This window comes from Aulonocara sp. 'chitande type north' Nkhata Bay, linkage group LG2 (genome assembly GCF_057382095.1).
Source record: "Aulonocara sp. 'chitande type north' Nkhata Bay isolate Kocher_YH1m ecotype deep benthic linkage group LG2, A_spYH_male_GT1.1, whole genome shotgun sequence".
Classification (NCBI taxonomy): Eukaryota; Metazoa; Chordata; class Actinopteri; order Cichliformes; family Cichlidae; genus Aulonocara; species Aulonocara sp. 'chitande type north' Nkhata Bay.
Genome location: NC_141345.1, coordinates 14,469,004 through 14,483,874, shown reverse-complemented (window position 1 = coordinate 14,483,874; position 14,871 = coordinate 14,469,004). Strand labels below are relative to the sequence as shown.

The following is a 14,871-nucleotide window of genomic DNA, read 5'->3' as shown; positions in this document are numbered from 1 at the left end:
GTGGCTCAATACATATAGCAGTGGCACTTTTACATCACAATTACAATTTATGCACAAGTTGAAATTGGGCTTCAACTTCTTATTCATGTATGACAACCCTTCATCAATGGAACTCATCATCACTGCATTAAAAGTGGACACTGTAGTGTCTGTTTGACAGAAGAGAATACACACAGTGTGTAAACCAAACGACCTCAAGACATTTAAAGCTTCAGCACTCAAACAGCAAATGAGAGTAGAAATGTGTTAGCCTCAGACACAGGTGGTAATAGCATCACTAAAGAGAGTTTTGCTTTAGGTGACTCAATTATTTTTGGAGAGTGAGTGTCACTTTTTCACAAGGTGGACGTCTCAGTTTGGTCAGGAACTCATTCTCCTTTCTAGACAAAAGCTTGGCAAAAAAAAGTTGTATCCAAATGAGTTTAAATGAGAAATGGGATTAATTTAATGATGTGGAGGCTAAATAGGCCCCGCAGAGCCAATAGAGCGCTGCTCTTTAATACGTGGATGCATTAAATTAAAGCTATAATTGTCACTGTTATATAGTAAAAGGGTGCGACGGTGCACAAATATCACACGCTGCTTAGTGCAAACGCGCTGTGGCTGAGATGAAAGTTTGCACTTTGTTGCTTTAGGTTCGAGACCCCAGGGGCCAATGAGACACTCACATCCCTCTGTGTAAAAACAGGAGGGCACACGCACGAAATATTCCGAATCCAGCTTTGCTTTTCACACTTTTGCCTGCGATGGCCTCCACAGACAGGTGACTGGCTTCTGTGAATAAGTGGTGTGAAAATGGCAGCCAAGCAGCCAGAGCAGAGCAGCACTGGTGGATTTGTCTCTGTTTAATGAGGCAGCTGGTGGGGAGGGCAGCCATTGTTTTCCTCTCATAGGGGATGCGTTGAGTAATTTGCAGTAACCAGGGAGATACCATCCCTTTTCATTCCTTCTCAAATGGCCGCCTGACTGTGGCGGATGCCAAAAATGTCCGGGTACCATTCCTAAGAACATTGTTGGCATTCAGCAGACATGAGCCACCGCAGCTACAAATGCGCCCCCACAGCATAATAACGTGTCAAAGACAAAATAATTACAGCAAATACACTTTAGTGCAAACTACAGTAGTGACGGGAGGGTTTGGATTGAAATGTAGATAATTTCATAGGATTTTAGAATTATTTTTTTGGAAAATTTAATTGGTCCTTTATAATCAAACCACTGGCACAATTTCACAGATGTAGAAAAAGAAAGCACATATTTTTATTTTGAAGGCGTGTATTAAATATCCTGTCCAAACCTCTAATGGCACGAAGTCCTTTTAATTTAAAAATCTATCAGCCAATCAAAGTTGTCAATGGAAAATTGTATTTAGTAGTCAGTATAATCTTTTAGTGATATAAGTTTGCATATGGTAGAATACTGCATGTAGTTCAAATCAAATCAAATCAAAATTTATTTATATAGCACATATTAAAAACAACAGTGTTGACCATAGTGCTTCACAGTCAATAAAAACATGAGACAGTTAAAACAAACAATAGAAGAGGACAACAAACAATAGGTAACAACGCAACAAGCTAAAACAGCCAACTAGACAGAATCAAAAGCCAAAGTAAAAAAATAAGTTTTAAGATGTAATTTAAAAGACTGGATAGACTCGGCAGTGCGAATATGAACGGGGAGGTTATTCCAGAGTCTGGGTGCCACGGATGCAAAGGCCCGGTCGCCTCTCGACTTCATTCGAGTCCTAGGTTGTGCTAGGAGCCTATGGTTGGATGATCTAAGTTATAAGATCTAGTTATTTGTATTAGAAAATATTCAACCATGTATACTTAGAGGCATATAATTAATTGTGTGTGATCTCTAACAGGCTGCAGGCTTGGGGTGCATCACAGGAATGCACCCCCACGTCTGGGAGCATGAGAGCTCGTACCTTGTTTTATTGTTTTACAGCAGGATTAACGTAGCTATGTCTGTTTTAGTTTAAGTGCTTCTTTACATATAGATGAACTGCTGGACTTCCTCACCATGTTATCTAGGGTGGGGGAGACTACCCCCTTTCCTGACCAAGGATGTACCTTTTGTGCTCTCATGACCCTTTGATCAGCAGGACACACACACACACACACACACACACACACACACACACACACACACACACACACACCTACTGAAGTATAAATAAAGATTGGGGCAGTTTCTTAGTGCGAGTCTCAGTCTGGAGGCTGCCCTTGCTAGCAAGAAGTTCTGTGTGTTTCTCTTCTCTGAGTCTTTACTGAAGAAGTGTTTTAGAATATTTTCCCTAACAAAAGTCAAGTCTGCATTCATTACTGTGATACAGATACAGATGCAATACTACGTACATGTAATGTAGGACAAGCTAATGTAAATCAGTCTGCAGTATTTAGCACTGCATTTTGATGGAATTCAAGCAGCCAAAGAAATATCAGTACACACAGATACTGACTCTCTCACACTCAAACTCCATAATGATTTTTGCAACACCCGCATTGTCAAGTGAATATAAGTCTTTGTAATCTCTACAAACAGACATCAGATTATAAATATGTAGAGCTATACGCAGTGGACTCTTTGTGTCATGTATCTTTTGGATACATTTTCAGTGGCTCCACTGACAGCTCAAAACCTAACCTAGTTTATATACGCACTTTCAACCAGCTTCCTGTGTTGGTGCATATTTAGATTGCATGTAGAAAAATAGCCAATAAAAGCAAAAATGGGCTGTATCTGGTAAAAACACAATCTCAAAATCAAATCATGATCTTTGCAAATGTGTCTAAATTCATAATGATCAGAGGACAGTGAGCGATCTCTTCCCTGAATATCTGCTGATGACACCTGCAGGCCCTAAAAACTGGCTGCTGCCCTGAGAAGGCTACGTCACGAGAAGACCTGATGGGTTCCCTGGTGTGTGTTTCACAATCCATCCCTCAAAGTCTTTCCCCAACCCTGATGATCCACATGACATCACTACATCGGGGTTATTATTTCCAGTTCCAGATTATATCTCAACTTGAACACAGTTAATTATGACGAGTGAAAATATTAAACAGCACATTGACAAAATAACCCGAGCATACGTCATTAAAGATGCATGTCAGCCAAACGCAAAAGGAAGCACAGTACAGGATGTACATGTGAGGGAAAATGATGTTTTAAACCCACACTGGTGATCCTCCAAGTATAAAACCTTAGAATATGATAATTAGCATTATAACCTATAAGAATTATGGTTATCAGATGATAAAGGAAAATCAAATATTTCCATTTGATCTTGAAATATTTCACCCAATATGAACAAAATACAATTATTCAAGAATTTAAATAAGACGGGTTAAAGTGGTTCAAAACTAGCAGCTCAAATTTGTAAACAAGAAAAGTTTTATTGCTTCCAAACCAAGAAGCATTTGGTTCATCACTTCTGTTTAAAATGATCCATGAGAAGCCGACTGGTGCAGTGAAAAACTGATGTAGCTTAATTCTTCTCTTCTGTTGCCACAAGATGCATAAGGAAAGCTTGGAACAAATAAGAAAGGGAGGGCAGACATTTGTTTTACGATATGCAAATTTACACTGCAGGAAATAGATTTCTACACGGGCTATTAATATACTAATGTGAAATGTGTGTTCGTGCTCATTTTTAAATAAGAAGAATGAAAAAAGGTGAAGTAATGAGACTCGGCGATGAAATTCGGATCTACAACAGATCATTTACATTAACACAATGTCTCAGTGATGTATAGACAAACTAAAAACCCCACAGGGACGTGAGAGAGCACACTTTAGGCACAGACAACAACGGAAGCCAACACGTAGCCGTCTCAGACATTAACCCCCCTGTAAGGCTGTATTTATTTGGTTAGACGCTGTTAAAAAAAAAGGAACCAAGACAGGTGATCACTGAACCCTGTGGAACCTTATGGAGTTCCACAGGGTTCAGTGCTAGGACCAATTCTGTTTACATTATACATGCTTCCCTTAGGCAGTATCATTAGAAGACATAGCATACATTTTCACTGCTATGCAGATGACACCCAGCTCTATCTGTCCATGAAGCCAGATAACACACACCAATTAGTTAAACTGCAGGAATGTCTTAAAGACATAAAGACCTGGATGGCCGCTAACTTTCTGCTTCTTAATTCAGATCAAACTGAGGTTATTGTACTAGGCCCTGAAAAGCTTAGAAATATGGTATCTAACCAGATTCTTACCCTGGATGGCATTACCTTGGCCTCCAGTAATGCTGTGAGGAGCCTTGGAGTCATTTTTGACCAGGACATGTCCTTCAATGCACATATTAAACAAATATGTAAGACTGCGTTCTTCCATTTGCGCAACATCTCTAAAATTAGAAATATCCTGTCTCAGAGTGACGCTGAAAAACTAGTTCAAGCATTTATTACTTCCAGGCTGGACAACTGCAATTCATTATTATCAGGATGTCCAAAAAACTCACTGAAAAGCCTTCAGCTAATCCAAAATGCTGCAGCAAGAGTGCTGACAGGGACTAGAAAGAGAGAGCATATTTCTCCTGTTTTGGCTTCCCTTCATTGGCTTCCTGTTAAATCCAGAATTCAATTCAAAATCCTGCTCCTCACATACAAGGTCTTAAATAATCAGGCCCCATCTTATCTTAATGACCTTGTAGCACCATATCACCCTATTAGAGCACTTCGCTCTCACTCTGCAGGCCTACTTGTTGTTCCTAGAGTATTTAAAAGTAGAATGGGAGGCAGAGCCTTCAGTTTTCAGGCCCCTCTTCTGTGGAACCAGCTTCCAGTTTGGATTCGGGAGACAGACACTATCTCTACTTTCAAGATTAGGCTTAAAACTTTCCTTTTTGCTAAAGCAGATAGGGCTGGACCAGGTGACCCTGAATCCTCCCTTAGTTATGCTGCAATAGACGTAGGCTGCCGGGGGATTCCCATGATGCACTGAGTTTTTCCTTTCCAGTCACCTTTCTCACTCACTATGTGTTAACAGACCTCTCTGCATTGAATCATATCTGTTATTAACCTCTGTCTCTCTTCCACAGCATGTCTTTATCCTGTCTTCCTTCTCTCACCCCAACCGGTCGCAGCAGATGGCCCCGCCCCTCCCTGAGCCTGGTTCTGCCGGAGGTTTCTTCCTGTTAACAGGGAGTTTTTCCTTCCCACTGTCGCCAAAGTGCTTGCTCATAGGGGGTCATATGATTGTTGGGTTTTTCTCTGTATCTATGAAGCGCCTTGAGGCGACTTTTGTTGTGATTTGGCGCTATATAAATAAAATTGAATTGAATTGAATTGAATTGAATTGAATTGAATTTTAATGATTGACAATTGGCATCCTAACAAAACCTTCAGGCTGCGTTCAAGTTCTGCCAAAACGCGTCGTTGGAGAACACCAATTGTGCCCTTACAATGCAACTCAGTTTAGCAGTTTTAGCTAAACGGCACAAAGGGTTCAGAGTTTTCTGGTCGACACAGAATAAATTATATCCTCATACAAACTCTAAGATGTTTAATGGCAAAAAGATGCTGATATGGTTTTGTTGGTGCACTACTTGTAGTTGTGGCTCTTAGGCATAGTGACACAGGTCCTCTTTTTGCTTGAGACTCTGTAGTTAGCCAAACAGTTTGAAATGAAACAGCTGAAGATTTAAACAAACAAACACTCAGACTGCGGTGAGAGTTAGAGGTGTTTGTTTTTCAACCACAAGTTAAAGCTCAGGCAGCTGTTTTTCCAACTCTGTTCAATCAGGAAAAAAATAACAAATATTCTGACGCACATAGAAAAATGACTCCTTGGACCTCTGAGGGTGAACCTCTTAGCATCCAGCAGGTCACTTAGTTTTGACTTAGTGTCTGGTTCACATCTGTCACTCTGCGTGTTGTGTGGTGGATGTGAAGAGATTAATCATCTTGATGCTGCTCACAGACTGCAAATCACTGTGAATGCAGTGGCATAATAATTATGCAGAATAATCAATAGTCACTGAACATATGGGCTTTTTTAAGCATTACTTTATTTTACTTCCTCATTTTTATTAGTATTATTTATCTGATGGTTGCACCTATTATTAACTCCTGGTCATATAAATAGGCACAGTCATCATGTTGTGGGGCCTCTGAAATCCCAGTTCACTTCAAATCTTAGAAAAATAATAATAAGGCAAGAGTACAAGTAGAATAAAACATCAGTGGTTTCTTTTAACCAAACGCCTTCAAACATCAGTGATCCTGAAGTCCACTCACACTATTTCACTTCTGTGTTCTTAGCTTAGAGCGCCCCTTGTGGCCATTCCCCATATTAAAGCATGCTACAGACGTCTTCCAGCAGGGTTTTTACCAACTGTCTCCCCCTTAAATCCTTCCCCTCAGAAAGGCGTAGTTTTTGCAGAGCCACCCCATCAGATAAAAATACACAGTGAGGCACAGCAGAGATGATTTTAAGAGTTAGGATTCAGAACAGAATTGCATAACTGTCTCTGCAGCAGGTGGGATGATAACAGCAGAAAGGAGAGAAAGGAAAAAAGAAATAAACATTCGTGAGGATTTCGTGCATTTGTGTCCTGCTAATCTTTTGCGAGGTAAATTAAAGCAATAGAAATTCACCGTTTTCTAGTGTTGTGGCACCTCGAGAACCCCCCCACCCGACCTTCCAGGAACCCTGCACGAGAGCCAAGTCACTGCAGTAAAGTTTTGGACTGAAAAGCTGCGTCTCCAGCCAATTTGTGCCTTTTTTTAAGCACCAAATGATATTTCTGCTTTATTACAGAGCAGTGTGATCACAAACATGAGAAAGACGGAGAATGATGGAAGGATGGGGGAGACAGTTTGGAGGGTTATACATATCACATTCCTATCTCTCACCTCTCTCCCCACATCCCTTTTTTAGTTCATAACTGCCATGGGTATTAATAATTAATGAGGACAATTCTCTGGCGTCTGGATGAGTCATACTCTCTGCTACTTGGTTTCCCAAAAGCACAAAAGCTTGGATTAACACAGAAAGAGGAAATCTGAATTTTTAACCCTAAAATGAAACCGGCATAAATGTTTGATGGGTGTCTATAAACAGAGGGAACTTTGACACCTGCCAAAAAAACCAAAAAGTCAGGTGTTCTCTCAGAAACCTGCCTTAAAAGCTGAAAGGACAGAAAAAGTTGGGGATGTTTGGGACAAAATATTTTGCGATCTAAATAGGAAAAACCAGCACATGTGCATATTTGTATGAAGTTTTCCACGCTGGAGACTTTATTTTGGCTTGGTTTTAGTTGCTTAAACTGTTCCCTTGAAAAGCACGAACTGGTTCATGGCCTTCGGGGTAAAAAACAAGACTTTCCCAAGTTGCAGAGGCAGTTTTCTAAGCAACTAAACAATTATATATTATGCTTGAAGGGCAGCCAGTGTTTGTACACGAACAAAACAAGAACAGCGTTCTGTCAGCTTTAGTTTGTCCAACACTGAGCTGTCAGACGCTGCACCGTGTGCTGTGAAAGGAAAAAATGCTAATGGCAGGGTTTGCAGAAGCTTGAAAGTTAAGCAGCCTCGAAGAACGACGAGGATGTACGAGCTTAAAAGAAATAGGGGGGACACGGTGCAAAGAGGTGCTGATTTTAATACCTTGATTTCAACATGATTATACATGAGAAAATTAACCAATATACAGGAGATTTATGACTGATAGAAAATTGTATTTATTATACTTTTCAAGATACATTCTATTCATTTGTAATGTCAATAAACACTCATAATTTTAACTTAACAATACTTTTTAAATAAGGACCGGATAGAGTTAAGTTGAATAAAGAATTTTGAAATAGAACTTGTCCTGACAATATCATCTCAAACTAAATAAATTAAAAACAAAACGGAGACTGAGCTAATATTGCACATGGTTGTTTTTCCGATACGGTTCGGCCCAGATCCGACAATTTAGAGCCTCGATCGGTTTGCCCTCGCTTTCCCTCCCTTTTTCCTCCCAGGTCCAACAATTCCAGAAGCATATCGAGTTTAATGCACATTTATTTTGGTTGCATAATGTTAATAAGAAACCTTTTACAAGATACTGTGGGAGATATAAGAATAAGGAAACTGCTGGAAACGTCACAGACTCTATCAGGCCTCTTGCTCATCGTGCGACACAAGAAAAAGGAAACATCACAGATCACATTTCACAACCTTTCATCCGGCAGGCGCTCCTCAGCAGACCGAGAGAAACAGAAACCCTTGAATCGACTGAATTAGCTCAGATGCAGCACACTATCAAGTCCTTTCCACTCTTTGCGTATTATTCTTCTTAAATAATACCAATAACTCTTTAAATAACCCTGCATAGAAAAATAAATTAACTATGTTGTTAAATTTTCATTCTTTTTCTACGAATTGAGAGCTGACAGGGAGGCGGGTCACCGATTGAATTATATTAGCGGTTTGTTGGACAATCTGGCAATGAAGTCTCTTGATGTTGATGATGCTCCGTCGTACAGTATGAGTGTGTGTGTGTCTTTCTTTGTAATTTACAAACCAGTCCCACAGATACAAATAATGTAAGACTTACAAAATAAATTCCAGGTTACGCTTACATGGCAAGCAGCTTTGTAATTTCTTTTTTTTTCTTTTTTTCCTTTTTTTAATCATTGGGTTTTGTTTTGTTTTTTCTTTTCATTTTTCAGAAACGTCCTCTGACAGTGTATGTGCCATTAGATTTCACCCAAAACATACAGTTACTGTAAGTAGGAATTTTTAAAGAGAAACACAACTCCATTCAGAAGACACTATATTTAACATGGCTCTTTACACAAAGAAAACAAGTCATGAAATCATTCCCCCAAAAGAGTTTTGCGGTGCCTCCAATTCCCACGAATGGAAAACAGGAGCTGTTTAGCCTCCCGGCAAAGAGCAGGTGTACTGCTACTGCTGTGTAATCCACACAAGATGGCAGAGAGTCTGCAGCCAACTCCGGAGAGCATCCACAAGATCAAATAGATATCCCAGCAACACAAAAAAGGTCAAATAAAAACAAAATAAAATAGAATAAAGCAAAGTAGCATCCATTGAGTCACTGATTCTGTTAATCTCATCCCAGTAGAAGGAGACATGATTCGTTCCAGAGCAAAAAGAACAACCAGCGCTCCCTCTTTTTCTTTTTTTAAAAAACGGGCTGAAGCCAGCGAGGTATATTCTCAAGCACTGTTTCAAGACCCTTTGATTTGGTTGGAAAAAAATACAGTAAAAGAAAAAGAACAACAACAAGAACAACAAAAAAATACGAAGAAGATAAGTACCCATTTCAGTAGCAGCAAAAGATACTATGTCTGGTTGCTTTTTTAAGGGTGTCCTATGGTAAGTTTGCAGGATTCGTACGTGTGAGTGGCTGATAATCCAGAAGGTCTTTTACTGTGAAATACATCCACGCTTATTCTACTAATAGCCTTGTAGTGTGGAGCCATTTTGTCCATCTCTGCAGTGGTCATTAAGGATTTCCAGAAGGCACTTTTTTTGCTTTGTGTGTGTGTGTGTCTGTGTGTGTGTGTGCGTGTATGTGTGTAGGTGTATGTGTGTGTGTGTGTGTGTGTGTGTGTGTGTGTGTGTGTGTGTGTGTGCGTGTGTGTGTGTGTGTGTGTGTGTGTGGCTGCAGAGAGGGAAATGAAGGCAGAGGGTGAGAGATCTGAAGGTTTGAATGACGTGTGTGTGTCTCGAGAGGACAAAGAGCCAGAGAAATGTGTTCGGCTGTCTGTCTGCCTGCATGTTGCTGACTTCATACTGTAGAAGTGTGTGTAATCAATGCACAGATCAAACACAACAGTCCCTACATTTTACTCAGTGCAGTCTGCTCCTCGAGCACCTGCAGGTAATCAGGTGTTCCTTGGAGCTTGGCTTTCAGCTCGTAATACTCACTTTTCCTCTGCTCCACTACGATCTTACTGTGGTTCCCGCCTATCAGCGACGACTTCTTCATCTTTTTATCCAGCGTTTTCTCTGGGTAGCGGATTTCATATCCGCCCATCCCTATACTGTTGAAATCTCTTTTGCTGTCCAGGAAGTTGTGGATGAACATGCTTGGCTCTCGGTTGGGGAGAAACTCCTCGAGTTCGTCAATGGTGCTGAGGCGTTTGTTGCGCTCCAGAGTGGAAAGCATGTCTTTCTCCTTGTCTGCGCTGTTCCGCAGGATGATCTTCTGCCTCTGCGAGTCTGCAAATTTGAAGCCGGCATCCAAGTCTGAGGAGCGACCGATCCCACAGGTGTGGCTCTTGCCGATGTGCTCGATAGTCTGAGGGATGAAGGTCTCGCCTCCCAAGTCATCGCCGGGGATAGAACCTTTTTTGCCGGATTTGTGGCTGTGGCGGCGAAGCTGCAAAGACATTGAGCCGCACTCCTGGTTCCCCAGCCCCTCCTGCCTGCCCACCGGTTTTTTATTCCGCCTCAGGACAAAGACTAAAAGGCAAAAGGCCACAAACACAGTCAGGATCAGCACTACGAGGATGCTAAGGATCATAATTGAAAGAGGCACGGGCCCTCCCGGTGGTGCTTTGCCAACTCCAGCAGGCGACACTGATGTCAAAACAGGGGTGGCGCCAGTCTGAATAAAGGGCGGCCTCGCCATCCGAGGACACAGGATCTCATTTTTTAAGAGGCGCAGTTCAATGTTGGCGAACTGCACAGGGGAGGCACATTTCACCTCTTTGGCAGCCACTCCATCACTCAGCTTCTGCAGCCAGAGTTTGAGGGCAACCAGATCGCACGAGCACTCCCACGGGTTCCCTTCCAGGTCTATTTGGGTCAGTGACCTCAGCTGGTCCAAGACACCGCTCACTGGCAGGGTCATGAAGTGGTTGTTTTTCAGATTGAGTCTGGCTAATGGGATCCCCGCAAACACATAAGCAGGAAGACTCCGCAGAACGTTGTTGTTGAGATACAGGAGTTGAAGGTTTGGCATGGAATCAAACGTACCTGCTAAGATTTCCTTTATGGCATTGTATTCCAAATATAAGTACTGCAGGTTTGTGAGGCCCAAAAACATCTCTGGGTGCAACTGTTCAAGCATGTTTCCGTTTAAGTACAGTCTCCTCAGGTTAGTGAGGTTAGCAAACACACCTTTCTGGACTGTGACAATCTGATTGCTGCCAAGATGCAGCAGATCTAAGCCCTCAAAACCTTGGAAATCACTCGGATTGATGTCACGGATGTAATTCCCACTCAGGTGAAGCTTCTTGGCATTTGGGGGTTTGGGAACGAGATCAGCTAGATTTTTAATATTCCTCTCCTGACAGCTGACGCTAATGCCAAAGTCAGAAGGGTGGGCTTTGCAGCTGCAGGGCTGTGGACACAACTGAAAGGAAACAATCTGGTTATTCCTTCCAGCCACAATCCCATTGCCATAAAACTTTGATGAGTCTGTGGTTTTTGGCGTTTTCGTGGCTATGGGAGCCACAGTACTTGGGGGCGTTTTGGAGGGCTGTGCAGGTGGCATCCTAACATCAAATTCACTTCCTGTTCCCATGGGACAAAGCTCCTGTTTGTTGGTTTCTTTCAGGAGCCTCCCGTACAAGTCACTTGGCGTTTCACATATGGCCTCGCCAATAAAAATATTATAGGGCATGTTTTCAAGCCACGCTTTGAGAGGTGCTAGGTCACAGGTACAGTTCCAGGGGTTGTCGTCCAGCTGCAGCTCTACAATGCGTCCAATGTGCTCCAGAACACCCAAATAGGGAAGTTTCTGGATCCTGTTGCCCCTTATATCCAGATGTGTGAGTGAGGCAAAGCGAAATATGTTGTCGGGGAGTGCCTGTATGAGGTTGTCATTCAGGATCAGCACTTTGAGTTTGTGCAGTTTGTTAAAGGCTCCCTTCTCAATGTATTGTATTAAGTTGTAGTCAGCCTGAAGGTATTCCAAGTTTTCTATGCCTAAGAAAGTGTCCGCACGCAGCACCTTTAACTCGTTGCTGTTCAGATGCAGCTGTTTCAACGCACTCATCCCCATGAAGGCTCCACCTTCAATGTTCTGCAGTTTATTGTTCCCCAGGTGCAGCGAGACAGCGTGGGTGAAGTTGAGGAAAGAGTTTGGGTAGAGTATGATCAGAAAGTTGTTCTGGAAGTTAAGGTGGTAGAGGGACGAGGCCGGAGGGATGAGCTGTGTGGGTCGATAGACGGTGATCTCCTCGCAGTTGACGTACAGCACGTTTTCCACCGACATGCAGGAGCAGGCGACGCAGGTCTCGGCCAGCAAGTCCGGGGCGGACGGGTCTGCCATCGGGGGTCCGTTCGACATTGAGGGGGAGGAGAGGGAGGAGGCGAGAGAGCCGGAGATAGAAGAAGAAAAGGCTGCCAGCAGGAGTACGAGCAGCATTTCGCCGGTTAGAAATCCTCCCCCAGAAAACCATTTAGTAACCTTTGGAAAGAAAAAGAAAAGAGAGACAGGCGCATGCACAAACATCCACACACGCAGGCGTACATACATGCACACAAAACCAGATATGCACACGCACACACACACACACACACACACACACACACACACACACACACACACACACACCATCAAAATTCATATTTGAGATTGACTGCATTGCAATTTTAATATTTAACTCGATTTATATTTAAAGTACAAAAAAGAAAACATTACTCTCAGTGTATGAAATAAATTCCAGCCACGATGCTAATAATGCACATTTGCAATGATCCCACTATTTCATCAGAATCTATGAACTGCGTATCTCTGTTACTGACACACAGTCATGCCTCCAAATCCTGGATAGCCTGAAATGTTGGATGGAGGTTATTCAGTACTGCAGGAAAAAGTAGCACATGCTCTGGACTTACCCAAACCCCTGAAATACTGCACGTCTATGCATCTTATTCTGACACCCAAAGCAAGACGCAGACATCAGCACAACTCTGTTTTGTGCCTCTCAGATTCAACATAATCAAAGTCAAATGGCTGCAGTTCCCTTTTCTAGGGGAGGTCTAATTTGGAGCCAGCACCTCCAATACCAGCGAATAGCACACAGCAAAGAGAAGAAAAAGAATTGGAACTGTGCCCATTACTGACACACTGAGAGGGGTTTAAGCTGCACCCATTTATAGCAGCTGTGACACAAGAAGAAATTCCACATGACGAAATCTGAGAGATCTTTTTTATGGGACTGAATTTAAATAAATTGGACTTACCCAAAGCTGTGGTGGTGATGAATGCGGCTCCCTCTGGAGACACGGGGCAGCATTGGTGAGACATGGATGGAGCCGTGCAAACAGTCTGCCCAGCAGAAGCCGACAGTTATAGGGGCGCAACAAGGTCTCCCCCCAGTCCTCTATAGCCCCATGTAGGGAGCCGAGCAAACCGGAGAGGTGGAGGTGCGAGGCGGAGATGGAGAAACAGAGGAGGGAGAGGAGGAGAGGCGAAGAAGGAGGGAGGTCCGATTTCACCCGATGCGCCTCTTACTGACGGGCTCCTCTTGCTTGGAAAAATCTCCCCGCTGCTCGTTCGGTCCCCAAAGTGGCCGTACTACCTCCATGGGAAAACGTTCATTTGGGTGCAGGGGAGATAGAGAGGGAGTGGGGGAAAGGTAGAAGAAGGTAGAAAGAGGGGAAATAGAAAGAGGGGGTGGGGGGTGGGGGGAGGCAGATGGCTTTCAGAGATCTTCACGGCGCGTCCGGCGACTCCAAGGCGTGAAAAGGGGCGCAAGGCGGACACCAGTACGGTGGAATAAGTCCATCATTCTTGGAGTTTTTATTTAAAGGCGGGGAACTGATCGAGAGAAAGAGGAGTAGCAATGAGTAGAAAATGGGGAGGGAGAGGGGATGATGATGATGATGGCCAGCACTGTGCGTCTGGCTACAGCTCGGCTGAGCAACCCTCCGAAGGGCCAATGAATAAATACTGGTTCGTTTCCAGCGAAGTTGCGCACGGGGATAAAGCTCCAGAGGGCAGAAGCGGCCAAAATGCCCCCATCAGGTTGCTTTTGTCACGAGGTTATTCTCCATCCGTGCAGCGCTAATCCCTCCACCCCCCAAAAAACTGTTGGTGGTTCTCTTCACTTTGTTTGCAGTGGAATGGAGAAGAGATTATTTCAGTCTCATCCAAGTGGGAGGGAATCAGTTCTTATGCTTTTTTGTTTGTTTCTTTCCCCCTGTAATAAAGAAGAAGAATATTGAAGCTCCTTTCCGAGAACAAAAGGAGAAAGAAAGAAAAACGGAGAGAAACCAGAGAGACGAGTGAGGACAAGAGAAACCGGTGCGTAAAAATGAATAATGCAGTTATTCAGCCTTTAGTCCGCTGTGGTGCAAGTGAGGCGCTCGAAAGTCCGCACATTCGCTCTTTCATAGGTCCAAAGAAGGGAAGGGAGAAAAAAAGAATCAAAATGGACTTGATAATTTTTTAAGTAATCCTCTCTTTGGGAAAAACACAAAAAATATCCAGGTGGAATAAATGGCAGAGGAGGGGGGAGGGGTGTCACACCGGAGAAAAGCAAGCTTGTGTTTCTCTCCCTCCTGTAAAGACAGAACAGTATCCGTGTCAGGCGCATAAGTATGCTGGCTCCTTCTGCAGCCGCATTCACGGAGCTTCCCACACGACTAAAAAGAGGAGAATGCAGAGATGGGGAGGGAGGGAGGAGGGAGGAGGGAGAGGGAGAGAGAGAGAGAGGGAGGGAGGGAGGGAGGGAGGGAGGAGGAGGAGGGGGGCTCGCTCACATAGACCGAAAAGAGAAAAAAGATACTCCAGACCTTGAACCAGATCCATTAGGGTGAGCGAACACTGCAACAGCTGCATTTGCTCAATATTTACGAGCAGATTCAGATTTTTTGTTTTATTATTTTTCTATTCTTAAATGTAATAAAAGGAGGCTTCACCTGTTTTTATTTCCTA

At 43.1% G+C, this 14,871-nt stretch overlaps 1 protein-coding gene across 2 annotated transcripts; it reads right to left on the bottom strand.

Annotated features, from left to right (window-relative positions):
• Positions 1–1,424: 1,424 nt before the first annotated feature.
• Positions 1,425–14,565, bottom strand: slitrk4 (SLIT and NTRK-like family, member 4). Of its 2 annotated transcripts, none has more exons than XM_086305328.1 (2): positions 13,176–14,565; positions 1,425–12,396 (listed from the first exon to the last, which is right to left on the bottom strand). In XM_086305328.1, exon 2 carries the CDS (start codon positions 12,352–12,354, stop codon positions 9,817–9,819), a length of 2,538 nt encoding a protein of 845 aa, XP_086161454.1. In that variant the 5' UTR covers positions 12,355–12,396; positions 13,176–14,565; the 3' UTR covers positions 1,425–9,816. The 2 variants fall into 2 exon arrangements, with proteins under 2 accessions (XP_086161454.1, XP_086161462.1); XM_086305336.1 differs by lacking the exon at positions 13,176–14,565 and adding an exon at positions 12,828–12,870.
• Between the last annotated feature and the right edge of the window lie 306 nt (positions 14,566–14,871).

What these genes read in the sequence shown, in the direction of transcription:
- slitrk4 (XM_086305328.1), bottom strand. Translation starts at nt 12,354, where the DNA reads ATGCTGCTCGTACTCCTGCTGGCAGCCTTTTCTTCTTCTATCTCCGGC.